This window comes from Trifolium pratense, linkage group LG2, assembly GCF_020283565.1.
Source record: "Trifolium pratense cultivar HEN17-A07 linkage group LG2, ARS_RC_1.1, whole genome shotgun sequence".
Taxonomy (NCBI): domain Eukaryota; kingdom Viridiplantae; phylum Streptophyta; class Magnoliopsida; order Fabales; family Fabaceae; genus Trifolium; species Trifolium pratense.
In genome coordinates this window covers 71036878-71050850 of record NC_060060.1, presented here as the reverse complement: position 1 = coordinate 71050850, position 13973 = coordinate 71036878, and the positions used below count along the sequence as shown (strand labels likewise).

At 30.9% G+C, this 13973-nt stretch overlaps 2 protein-coding genes across 5 annotated transcripts; both read right to left on the bottom strand.

Annotated features, from left to right (window-relative positions):
* Positions 1–105: 105 nt before the first annotated feature.
* LOC123911186 (uncharacterized protein At4g14342) lies at positions 106–5278 on the bottom strand. 4 transcript variants are annotated; one of them, XM_045962560.1, is made up of 4 exons: positions 5210–5278; positions 3984–4050; positions 3680–3889; positions 106–456 (listed from the first exon to the last, which is right to left on the bottom strand). In XM_045962560.1, the coding sequence occupies exons 2-4, from the start codon at positions 3987–3989 to the stop codon at positions 409–411; spliced, it is 264 nt and encodes an 87-aa protein (XP_045818516.1). In that variant the 5' UTR covers positions 3990–4050; positions 5210–5278; the 3' UTR covers positions 106–408. The 4 variants fall into 4 exon arrangements, with proteins under 4 accessions (XP_045818516.1, XP_045818514.1, XP_045818517.1 ...); XM_045962558.1 differs by having other exon boundaries at positions 3984–4054; positions 5213–5277; XM_045962561.1 differs by having other exon boundaries at positions 5205–5230.
* Positions 5279–6794: 1516 nt separating this feature from the next.
* LOC123911185 (probable glycosyltransferase At3g07620) lies at positions 6795–12840 on the bottom strand. Its single transcript, XM_045962556.1, has 4 exons — positions 12617–12840; positions 12245–12477; positions 8381–8729; positions 6795–7577 (listed from the first exon to the last, which is right to left on the bottom strand). Exons 1-4 carry the CDS (start codon positions 12779–12781, stop codon positions 6918–6920), a joined length of 1407 nt encoding a protein of 468 aa, XP_045818512.1. The 5' UTR covers positions 12782–12840; the 3' UTR covers positions 6795–6917.
* Positions 12841–13973: the final 1133 nt, after the last annotated feature.

Here is a 13973-nt window from a genome sequence, read left to right as displayed (position 1 = left end):
CAACAAATCCATGAAGAGAAGGATGCGATTCAAGTATCATCCCAAATTCATCAATCTTAGCAGAATGATAAAATCCCTTTTTATCGACTTAGCACGGCAATATTATAAGTCACAATAAGAATCACATTTTTATGGATGCAGCAAAACACAAGTACATTCATCTTAAAAGGGCCATCATTCAAGAAACATCAACACAACTTGGAAAAAAAGAGGCTAATTTTGACATCTCACAATCTAACTTCTCAAGCTCCATAATATCTAAAGCGTTTACATGTCAAAAACAAATGATACTGTAATCTCCAATCAAGGTCACATAGGTTCCTTAATCGAAATGAAACACTATAACATTATAACATTGTCAAGCGCGATAAACCAGGATGAGCCATTTGTAATCTGGACGACAAATTTTTAATCTTCTTCCCTTTCTGGAGGCAGACCACAAGGCAGGAGCATTTTCTGCATAAAAAATGGTATTTGTTACATTAAGAAAATTAACAACTAACTACTACATAAATTAGTAAGGATGCCTAATACCAATTTGTCTTCATCTACATAGCTCATTTAATATGATGGTGGGAATATTCTCAGACAGGAAAACTCTGATATTCTTCTTATTCAAAAAATGTATTAGAAATATATATAGAAGAGTAATTAGCAACAAGCCTGCCACTGATTCTACTCTGCTATTTCGATAGAATATATAAATAATAGAAATCTATATAATATATTATGGAATCTATTAGTATATATTAATAACATAATTCATATAAATAAAATAATATTAAAAAATGTAATTACTAATTTATAAAATGGAAAACAAAATACGCGTCTATTACCTTTAATCTCCTTAACTGAAGATTAAAAAAAATAGGCTAGAAAGATTTGCCTTTAACCTCCCTAATCTCACTTTGCCTTGTTAATTGTTTAAAATTCTATTTTCTAATTTTCATTTTCCTCAAAAGTTTATCAGTCCATATTATATTTTAGTTTGTGTGTATATAGAAACATACTCCCAAACCCAGAAAAAGTGAAGAGAACCTCATACAATCCTTACTTTTTTATATTTTTAATATGATATTTATGACATTCTCTTTTACTTTTGCTTCTGTTCTACTGAGTTTCAAGTGCCTAGACGCGTCTATTTTGACTTTTCAATCCCTAATCTTCTGAGTAACAAAGTTTTTCCTTAATACACCCTACACACTCTATGTGGTCTGTTATTAGGGGGAGGAGGGGGGGGGGAGCACCTCACAAAATCTTTCAGCTTTTTTCCCATCAAATAATGGCGTTGTTTTGACGTTGTATAAGTGAGGAACAGACAAACATAACTCATAAAACCTTCTAATTTTGCCATCTTAAGTTGACCTTGTGATAGATACAAGGTCTGAAGTTACGTTGTGACTGCATTATCAAAGTTTTAATGTCCCTGCAATTGCATGACTGTCGTAATTGTGACCGCATCTGATAGAACTCGGGAATTTCAATAAGGAAAACCGTATATTATTTGATTGAAATTTGGTGAGCCAAGCTCTACAAAGATGAAAATGGAAAGGAAAAAAGGTGAAGACTAAACCAGAGTTTCAAGAACTCCTAACCAGAGAGAAATACTCTCCTAACTGACTCTTAACAAATTTCTGCCTAACACTTCTCTTTTCTTTTATAACCGAATATCTCTCCTACAAATTAGGAGAGTTGTAACTAACTCTTATTCCCTCAGCTTCTACAACCTTCTAGAGAGCATGTGTGCACGAATTGGGCCCAATCATTTGGCCATCACAAGTATAAGACCCTAGTGTTCTATCAGCATCAGTCATATTTGTCCACAATATTCTCTAATATCAAGGAAAGAGGACTCCTAGGTGCAATGTTTAGAATTGCTGCTATGTGAATAGTGAGTAGCCTCTTCTTGCAATCACAGATCAAAGAATACAACAGTTTGATCAAATTTTACTACACTATAGTGTTATAGCGATGCTATACCCGTTATTTGACAATGATTTGTAATAAATAGCTTATCGTGGAACAATAGCAATTTGTTCAAATTTTGCAATACTATAGCGAGCCAACATTGCTTGCAAATGCAAGACAATGTTTTATTGAATCAACATTGTGTTGCAAATTATGGTTGATGTCGCCCCACCGCTCTTGCATTCAAAACATTGATGTTACGGCCTTGTGATTGTGAAGAATCATGGGATGATAGGCCCATATATCATACTCATAAGAGAGAAAAAGATCACATAAATACTCATAGGTAGAAGCTCACAATGAATCGTTTTGATTGATAAAAGAGAGCGTATTATGTACATGATTGTCCTATTTATAAAGATCGGCTGTACTAACTAATTGAGTAACTAATTCCTAATTGACTAACTAAATTTAACGGTTTATATTCTGTAACAGGCCTATTTCGCAATCATGAACCTTGTTTTTAGAAAAACCCTCAATGCAAGGCTACATAGCTCATATAATATGGTGGGCAAATACCTTTTTCCTCAGACAGGAAAACTATGATATTCTAATTCAAAATGGTTGAAAAATAGAAGAATATATACAAGAGAACATATCAACAAGCCTGCCCTGCCACAGATTCTACTCTACTCCCATTTTTAATCTCTTAAACTAAATAATAAAAAAAAAAAAAAAATAGGCTAAACAGATTTAAGGAAATCCCTCCTAATCTCACTTGTTGGTTATTTGTTTAAAATACTATTTTCTAATTTTCATTTTCCTCAAAACCAGAAAAAGTGAAGAGAACCTCATACAATCCTTAATTTTTTATATTTTGAATATGATATTTATGACATTCTCTTTTATTTTTGCTTATTTTCTTCTGAGTACTTAGATGCATCTTTTTGGTATTGAATTTTCAATCCCCAATCTTCAAAGTTGCAGCATTTTTCTTTGTTACAGTTTACACTACACCCACTCTATGTGGTCTCAGGTTTGTTATTAGGGGGGAGGGAGTACCTCACATAAATTCTTTTTTTTGAGATTTTTTTCCCATCTATTATTGTTGATTTTTTAACTTGGTATAATGGAGGAACTTAAAGACAAACATAACCTTCTAAATTTTCCATCTTATGTTGACCTTGTAATAGATACAAGCTTTACAATTACAGTCCACAACCACAATTGTGACTGCAATATCATGGTCTAAATGTTCCTATCACAATTGCACGGTTGTACAAAATCAGTAATTGTTCCGAACTGAATCAAACCCAGTCCAAAAAGAAACAAATCCTTCAGAGACCACTAGCCCACTACGGACCATATGGTAGACACGTCCTAGAGGGCTAGAAGCACACCCAAGTAGATCCGGTGACCAAATCAAGACCATACAATTAAGAACATATCATGATATGTCTACAACTATCATCCAAGGAAGGATCGTCCTAAAACCCTAATTCTCCTCCTACAAATGCTAACTCATGACTCTTGCTATGCACTGACAGTGCAAAACTTGTTTACACATGCATCCGATGAACTCACATGATACCGCCACTTTGTTCCTACAGCATAACTTCAAATGTCTACATGTCATGAATTGATTGATACATGTGTAAATTAATTTTACAGTGTGGGTGTATATAAATTAAAATGGTTACTATTTGTAAAACCTAGATCCAGCAGATACATACAGTATTTGAAAAAGCCTAATAGAGGATAAGAAAAAAACCTGCATGAAGGTATAGCGTTGTCTTCCAATAGATTCATTCTCAGCAATCGAAAAATATGAAAGTAAAGGATAGTGACCGATGTATGCAGCATAGCTATCACGCTGAATGTTAACTGCCCATTCAAATCTGTTCATATCAGCATGACCAGTTCCAACATATTTAGCTTGAAGATGCTCAAGTTGTGAATTGATGTTAAACCTATCACTCGCCTGCAAATTCAATCAATCGATGTTTCACTCAGTACCAAATCGCAATAACAACAAGGATGAATACGAATAAAGAAGAGATGAAAGAAGGGTTTACCTGCATCTTGCAAGAAAGGGTTTCAAGTTTCAATTGAAGAGAAGAGGAAGAAGCAGCGTGTCTGGGTATGCAGTAATATTAGAGAGCCTAGGCAAAATTTTGGAGGGAATTTTATCAACCAAATTTCTAGATACAATAATATTTAAAAGACAAAGTTGTTTCTGTAATTCAAAAACATATTTAAATTACATTAGTACTTCTCTTTTTATGCAAAAGAAAATATTCTTCACAATATACACTTGTAGTATGCCTATTGTAAGGCTTGGTCAATTATGAAATCAACATAATATAATGTAATTTCCCCTAATGAAAGAAATCCATAACAAACAACTGTGAGAAAGAAACTGATATCTGATCAACGAGACTACATTTCAAACTGAATACAAATATCACAAGACTATCTTATTCTTATTTAATATTGTGTATAAGAGAAAAATTAAGATCAAGAATACAAGGTTTGTCATCAGCTTATAAAAGAAAGAAAGTGCTTCATCAACAAAGGTGATTTTGATCCATCAAAGTGAACACAACACAAATGTCCACAATTAAACAAAGTTTTAGTTGCAGTTACGATGACAATAATATCACAAAGTAGAAAATCACCAAGTTAGTTTACAACAAGAGGCATCATGAAATCAAATAGTTTTTAGAACAAAAACCCTTCATTCTCACTATTTTAGAACAAAAACACTATTGCAGAACCAACCAAAACTACTTATTTATATAACCAAAACAGCTTATTTATATAATCACTTAACAATCAAAACAGCTTAATAAATTTAAAATTCAAAACAACACCAAATCATCAAACAAAGATTCTAGATTGAGAAGGTTAGGTTGTTAAAAATTAAAGTATGTTAGTTTGCTTACCTGAAACGAGACGAAGAGAAAGAGTGAGTGCGGTGCGGTGTGGTGTGGTGCGGCGCGGTGAGCTGAGCAGTGGTGCGGCTTCGGCGGAAGATTGAACGGCGTTACGGCGAGGTGAGGGAGAGAGATTGAGAGCAGTGAGAGAGGGATTGAGAGCGGCGGCCGGTGGCGGTGGGTGAGAGAGGAACAGCGATTTTGAGAGAGAGGGATCGAGAAAGAGAAAGCAAATTCTAACTCTTCCTTTTTCTGTTTTTGTTTTCATTTTAAAAAAAAAAAAATATATATATATATATATATATATAAGAAGGGCAGCCCAGGCACGTGCCAGGCATGCCCGGCGGTATACTCGCCATTGGGTATGCTCCAATTTCAATTCTGTCCAGTTAGCTGCGATTCACTCCTTTTGTTTTGTTTTACGGAATATAATATATTTTTTAGAATTTTGTTTTTAGTAGTTGAAAAAAAAATTCGAACTGTTTAGTCCTGCGTCAGTGTTTTTTTTTTTTTATAAGAAATTTTAGTGTTTTAGTCCATAGTTTTAATCAAACTATTATATATTTTCATATTTTTGAATGATTTTTTTTATTCATGTTTATAATATTATAAGAATATTTCCGACAAAAATTTAGAATTTTTAATATAAGATGAATTGTTTATGAATTTTTATGTGCAAAAAACTAAAAAAAATCATATTTAATTCATTTCTTGTTAAAAAATTTAAACTTTTGTAAGAGAGTTTCATATAATGTATTAAACATGATCACATAAAAAATTTAAAATTTCGATTGATATGAACGAATTGAATGAAAAGTATGGACCAAAAATCATGATAGGAAAAACTTCAAGACCAAAAAGTGTGAAAAAAAAATCTTTAGGGACTATAAAGAAAATTCTGGAAAACTATATGGACAAAAAACATATTTAATCCTAAAAATAAAAAGTAATTTTATAATTATAGATACAATTATTAATAAAAAAATACTATAACCAACAATGAATTTGTCCAAGTAATAAGAGTCATAGACGTTTTAAATAGGTGATGATAATTTGTTGAATTTGTTTAAAGGTATCAGGTGGGCACTGAAGTCAATTCTCCTATTGCTAATGATACTTTGATTGTTGGTGAGGAAAGTTGGGCAAATATTCGTGATCTAAAGGCTAATCTTATGTTGTTTGAATTGATCTCGGGGTTGAAGGTCAATTTTCACAAAAGTATGTTGGTTGGTGTGAATATAACGCAAGTTTGGTTGAGAGATGCAACATCAGTGCTCAATTGTAAATTGGGTCATATTCCTTTTCTCTATCTGGGTATCCCGATTGGAGGTATGCGAAACGGAATTTGTTTTGGTCTGCTTTGGTTGATAAAATCCGTCGTAAATTGTCACTGTGGAAAAGTCGTCATCTATCTTTAGGTGGTCGATTGGTTTTACTCAAATAAGTTTTGTCCTCAATTCCGGTTTACTTTCTTTCGTTCTTTAAGGCTCCGACAAGTACAATTTCTTTAATTGAATTTATTTTTAAAGTTCATATATGGGGTGGGAATGAAGAGTCTAGGAAAATAAATTGGATTAAATGGGATAAAATTTGTTTTGATAATAAGTATTGAGGTATAGGGGTTCGTAGAGTGCAGAAATTTAATATTTCTCTTATTGGCAAGTGATGTTGGAGGTTGTTGCAGAAACATGAGAGTTTGTGGTTTAAGGTTTTGACACCTAAATATGGGATGAAGGATGATCATGTGGATGGTGGGGGTAATAGAGCTTCCAGTTATGATTTGAAATAATGTGGTGGTGGTGGTGGGTTGGGGTGGGAGGTGGTTTGGTGATAATGTAGTAATGAGATTAGGGGATGGAGATAAGATTTTATTTTAGAAGGATAATTAGGTGGATGAGATTTCGTTGATGTTTCAATTTAGTAAACTGTTTAATTTTAAAAAAAAAATAATTTTTTTTATGATAAAAGAGAGCATAAGTCTGGAAAAAAAAAATTACAATGAAATGCGGAGTAACAAGTTCAATGACATATACAAAAAGTATAAATATTGAGAGAAAAACAATGAGAACAATCTCATTTCACAATTACATTCAATCTCCTAAGCCATATGGAATGAATAATCATATGAAATACATCATATCTCTTAGGGGGATTATTCACAACAAAATGTCTTTGCACTTGCTTAACCCCCTCATGCAATCTCTTATATTTCTCCTCAGATATACCCAACAAAATTTCCTTAAGCTTAGGAATTTCACTCACTTCAATCTGAACAGAGAAAGAATCCCAATTAAGAACATCATTAAAAGGAAGCACATATTGCTGTGATATTATAATAGGTACACATTCGGCATAAATTGCCTCAACAATTCTTGGACTTGCCACTTCCCATCCACTTGGACAAATACAATATTTACTCATCTTCATTGTTTCATGGTATGAAACATTTTCTGGAAGCTTTTCATAAACTAACACATCTTTGTCTTTGTTCTTCCAATGTTGAAAAAGTATTGGTCTAATTTTACCATGCATGTGTCCTGCAAAGAAAGCCAAAATTGTTCTGTTCCATGATTGATAGCCACCAAGTAGATTTTTTGTTTCTCCTGTTACTAAGTTGATTTCAGGAAATGATGCATCTTTCTTTGGATTGAAATGTTCTGAGATGTTTGCATTACAAAGTACTCGGATTGCAATGAAATATAATTCCTTAACATACCATGTTGCCCTTGGTCCCTATGCACAAAAGAATTTTTTCATCAAAAATAAAAATATTTGTCATACCATGTTAAATAATAAGTGTTAAGGAACAAAATTGAATGATTGCAATTCAAGGTTATCAAGTATAAGGTTTTGTTTATTTTTTTTTAAAAAAAAAAAAGAAAAAGTATAAGGTTTTGTTCGGGTGCACATCTAAATTAAGTGCTTATCTAATAAGTAACTACATAATTGGTTATGTCAATCAACTCTTTATATATAAACTAATCTTCATAAACTTATTGAGAAAAAGTCAAAAGAGTTTTCATAGGTCAAATACTATTTTTATAAGCATAATCAAACACTTAAAATATGGACTAAAATTGAAAGTCGAAAATCTAGAGGACTAAATTTTGAAGAAGTTTTTTAAAAGGGATTAAAAATAAAATTTGATATATTTAGAGGGACCAAAAACATATTTAACCTTTTTTGTTACGCAAACAAATTCCTTATTATAGTCTTCTTGTTTCTCTGATTTCTCTAATAAAATATGACATTTAGTTATAAAAAAAAATGACAATTTAGTAAAAGAATCTTCTTTTTTAAAAAAAAAACGGTCAACATCAATAAGTAGTTGCTAATGTTAGTATTTTTCTCTTTCATAAAAACTTATTTCAAGCACATTACTTTAAACCATGAAATATAGATCGTTTGATTTCAATCCAATTATCACCTATATATGTTGTGTAAATGTGTGCAATTGGTGACTACAAATAAAATTGGATTCGAATTCATGAACTATATATAATTATAATTAGAGGAGAAAAATTGAAAATAAGTACCCAATCATGACAAGAAAGCATGAAATGGTCAGCTCCATAACTTCTATTCCAATATGCATATTTGTGTGATATGATATGAACATAATCACCAATAGTTCTTCCCAAAACAGCTTTGTCACGAATAACTGGATGAAATAGATGTTCAAGGATCATAACAACACTAAATGGAAGAAAGTAGACATGAGCTTCATTTGGATTTTGAGTTCGAAATAGAGTATTGCTTTCCAATAAATTGATAAATATTCCTTCCATTGAATATATATTCTTGCAAGGACCATAATGAAAAAGAGGAGGTTCTCCCTCTTCATACACAAAGATTTTAAAGAGTTTCTCCATTAAGATGTAACTTCTGTTTCATTTATAAGTAAAAATTACAATTCGAATGAAAGGAAAATAAAGCACGACATGTAAGAAGCTATAATAACTAACAAAACTATAACTACTTTTACTAGATGCTTGTAAATTAGGAGGGTGAAAACATCTTTTTATTTTTAGGGACTAAAATTAAAATTCGTTATATTTTTAAGGACCAAAAACTTATTTGACCCAAAATATTTATAATATGTGAATAATATCATAAACAAATTGGGCTTAAATGCAGTTTTGGTTCTTTTTTTTATAAAAAAAAAAATGAAGTTTTAGTCCCCTTATTTTAAAATTCAGTTTTTTAGTCCTCCAATTTTATTTTATTTTGAGTTTTAGTCCCCATTTCATTTTAGAGTCAATTTTGTTAATGTGGCCTTATCACTAATGATGTGGCGACTCCAAAGTGGACAAATCTATTATACATGTCAATACTATTTTTTTTAATTAAATAGTAATATTTAAAAAATTTAAATGTGTTCATAATTTTCATTGTGAATATTTTGGGCCACTTTTATAAATTTAAAAAATATGGACCAATTTGCAAAAATTTATGGGATCAATTTGAAATTTTTTAGCTATAATTTCCAATTTATGAAAAAATATTAGGGTTCTATTTGCAATTTTAAAAATATTATAGGAGTTAATTTGAAAATTTTAAAACATATGAGAGGAAGGAATTTCAAATTCTTAGCTTTTTGGTTTCATATGAAATTCCTTAAATTTAACTTGGACAAAATATTTTTTGGTATCATTTGAAATTCCTTAAATATATGGGAGGATTTAGACAAAAAACATTTAAGATTTAAATATTTTTTTGGTCCCTATATTTTGCTATTTTTAACAATTGTCCCTACATTTCAATTTTTTTTTTTTAAAAAAAATCGTATAGTTTATGTCGGTTACCAAATTTAGTCCCTATGTTTGTTTCATAGATGGAAAGCTGACGTGAACTTGGTTAACTATGTTTTTGGTCTTTACATTTTGCTTGCTTTTTAACAATAGTCCTACATTTCAAAATATGTTTTTAAAAACCCTACAGTTTACTCGTGTTACCAAATTTAGTCCCTCTGTATGTTTTCTAAACGGAAAGTTCATGATGTGCCAAAAAAATGTTATTAAACAAATTAATCACCTAATTAATTTAAAATATTTCAAAACGTTGTAGATCGTAATTAAATCACCTAATTAAAAAAATTAATAAGATACTTAATCAGACACTAAGTAAACTATCGTTATAAACTTTAATAAAAAAAAGGAAAAGCAAGCGTCCATGTCCACCACTCGACCCACCACCACTTGGATTCGAAACATCTTCTTGCTTCTCACTCATACTCTGAGTCCCTTCTCTACCATCAGATGTCGACGACAGAACAAGCGTCCCCATCCTTTGTTGTCCAGTAAAGGGTCACTACCACTGGTGATAATATCCCGTCGTCTCTTTGCGGTAGAAATTACGGTAGCAATTACAAGCATCGCATTTTAACTATTCCAAACTTTCTTCATTTCTTGCTAGCATAAAATCCCAACAAATTTTTATCTTTTCTTGTAATCTAGAAAACACTAAAATTATTTATTTATTATAATTAATTAATTTTTTTCCTTTTATAATAAAAAATACCACCTATATTGACATGTCATTTGTCAGCTCAATTAAATATCGGATCTACTATGTGTCACATCATCTTTTCGTTTAGAAAACAAATAGGGACTAAATTTGATAACAAGAGTAAACTATACAGGTTTTAAAAATATTTTTAAAATGTAAGAGCTATTGTTAAAAAACGAGCAAAATGTAGACCAACGTCAGGTTTTGACTAAATTTGACTGGAAAAATAAACTATAATATTTATAAAAATATTTTTTAAATGTAGAGACTATTGTTAAAACGTGAGCAAATAAAAATCAAGATCATCATATTTAACTCAAATTTAAATTTCCTCAAAACAATTATTTTATCTCAGAACATTTTTCTATCTAAACACACTCTTAATGTTGTTTATAAATTATAAGGAATTGAACCAATCACCTCATATCCACCAAAACTTCTGATCACTTAAACACATGACTTAGGTCCAATTAGAATATTAATTTTGCTCAAGTTCAATTCACCATAAACATGTGACTAGACAATTTCCATTCCTTTTCTTTTTTGGCATCATCTAACTCCTACAATGGTCATAATTAAATAATTTACAAGCTTCCACAATGTCTAGTGTAAGTGTCTGAAAGATTAATTAATTTAAAGCACGTAACTATTTAAAAGAAAACATATTTTTCCCATATCTTTAGCTCAAATATGTTTTTTGATTTTTTTTAATGTAACCTATTATCTCTTTAGTTTTTTTTTTTTGTCCTTTTCGTGTCTTTTGTAGCAAAGGATTCATTAATTTACTAGCTAGAGTGGAATTTCAGCTTCATTCTACCTTTTATGGGGTGTGTGTGGATGTGAGGTTACTAACGTGTTGCTCATTTTAATATTAAAGTTTAAGAATAATGCTAGCAAGACACTCTTTAACAAACATACTCCAATACACTCTCTTTTATTTGTTGAAATTCACATGGGTCTCATAAAAAAAAGTGGACTCATATAACTTTTATGGGACCCATATAAATTTTAACCAATAGAAGAGAGTGTGTTATAGTGTGTTTGTTAAAGAGTGTGTTGCTAGCACTCCTCAAAGTTTAATCTTACAAAAAAAGTTATATGTTTATCATCAAAAAAAATTTGACGGTATGTTTATCATCATTTTTTTTTTTTTCACTCTATATTCCCATGGGAAGGAGGCCCTAGTAACCCAGAATTCGGGGCGAGTTCTGACATCAAGTAGTTTCAATCCCCTTCCAAATATAATTGTGGGGATCGAACCGTGATTTTTCCTACCAAGTCTAGCGTCAATCGCCACTAAAACCAACTACATTTATCATCAATTTTTGTTATTACTAACATTAGTATTTGTTCATGAAGGACATTTAGAGGTGGGGACGGCTATGGAAGTGCATAACGGCAAAACATAATTCCTAGTTTAATGAAAAATCCCAATCTCATTAAGACAGGCACAAAACATAATTTCTCATACGTTTTTTTTCCATTATGAGAGATGGCAGCAGTAAAGAAGGCACGTCAGTTACTGAATCACAATTGATGGGGGAGACGCAGGAATCGGGTGTGACGCACCTTATGGTGGTCAAGCAGAAAAAAAATAGAAATTTTCATTTTTTTTATTGGCAGGATATGGAAGCGGAGCCTGCCAGGAGCAATGAGTCTACTAAGCTGGAACCGTCGGGGACTAGGCAACCCAAGCGCATAGTTAGGCAAATTATCAAAGGATAAATATCTATTTATGTAGTTTGTTCTTATTAATTATCAGATAAATGTCTCCAAATTATCAAAGGATAGTGTGGAACTCACATAATAAGTTGAAAAAACTTTCTTTCTTTTCTCTTTTTGATGAGTAAAATCATTGTCACCCTCTCATAATATAATTCATAAAATCATACCTATGAAAAGCAAAAGCATTTCTGTAGATGTCTCCTTGTGGAATATAATCATGAGAATCCTCAAGAGGCACAATGTCATTGGTTCTCAACAAAGCTTGTTTTATCAATGTTCTTGCTTTTGCAAGACTTGCTTCAACTTTCTCCAAATTTCCATCTCCTTGTTGCATTGATCTTCTTATAGGCAATTTGTTAACGAATCCATTATAAACCATTGGCTCATATCTTCCCTCATCCTACATGTACAAAAACAACAACAAAAAACATAATATTAATCAAACCTTAATTAACCTTAAAGTGCACAAAATTAAAATCACATGCATGAGAGAAAAATAAGACAATTGGACAAAAGATTCATTCATATTATATATATACCTTGTAAGATGAAAGGGTGAATCCTAAATCTCCCTTTTGAACCCTTTGATAATTCAATCTAGACACTAATTTTAAACCATCTAATGAATTAATACCAAAAAACACCACAAAGGTAGTGATAGAAAATGCAACTAGATTTAAGTGTATTTTGTTGAAGTGCCACATTCTGTCAAAACTCAAAACAAACTTTGATTCATTCTCAAATCTCTCATTTAATTCTTTGGTCGAGTATTTTTGTGGAAAAAAAATGGATACTGTGAATTCTCCTATTTTTCTCCACGTGGCTAGCATAATATGTACAAGTAATAAATTGTATATTAATATTATTAAAAAAAATTAAAACTATTTTTTGAAAAAAACAAAAAAATTAAAATTTGATTTTGACTTGACCCTGTAAATTTTGGGCTCATAGTCTGACGCACTAAAGTTTGGCACAATTCAGATTATGAAAGTTTGCCTAGGAGGTGTGGTAGGTGCTCCTCTTCGTACATTTCAATTAAATATATTTTTTAAAAGGCAAATTCTTAACTACCCAACACACAAAATTGGGTAATTTGACTCATCCTAGTTGTCAACTGTAGATAGATCTATGTATATTATTATTGTGTAACTACTATTATTAGATGGTGAGCACTCCGGTACACATCTTATGTGGACGTGTACCGGTACACTGTTAAGGTGTATAATTTTAATTAGTCCACATGTAATAATAATTTAACATGTCATTTCAAGATTTCTTTAAATAGAAATTTCCTAAATTACCCTTTTAATTTACAAAAATTTTAAAATGGAAATTAAAGAAATTTCCTAAATTGCCTTTTGTCAAAATAAAAAGAGATGTTTGTAAAAATAAAATAAAATAAAAAGAGATGAGATTTTTAATTTACAAAAATTACAAAATGTTTTTTTTTTACAAAAGGGGTTTTTTTTTTTTGAAATTGACAAAAGGGTTTTAATATGTGTGTTTTTTTTGCTTTTCATCAATTTCTATTATTTTTTATACTTATAGCACCGCTCGTTTTGAAGCATTTCTTTCAATTTCTCGTAAAGTTCATATTTTTATTTCATATATGCAATTTCGAGGTTTTTCAATTTCCGACGGTTGGATTCTTTTTTGTTTTAGGTTGTGGGTATCATTGTTCTCTTTCTTCATCAAAAAATTCTTACTAAATACCCCCTCTGATCCTATATATAAGAAAAAGTTTATTTTTAAATTCAATGTAAAGTTGATGTATCTAGACTATAATGTTATCTAGATACATCAATTTTACAATGAATCTAAAAAATAAACTTTTTCTTATATATAGGATCGGATGGAGTAACATTTTCCTTTAAGGTATGTTTGGTTCGAAGTGGA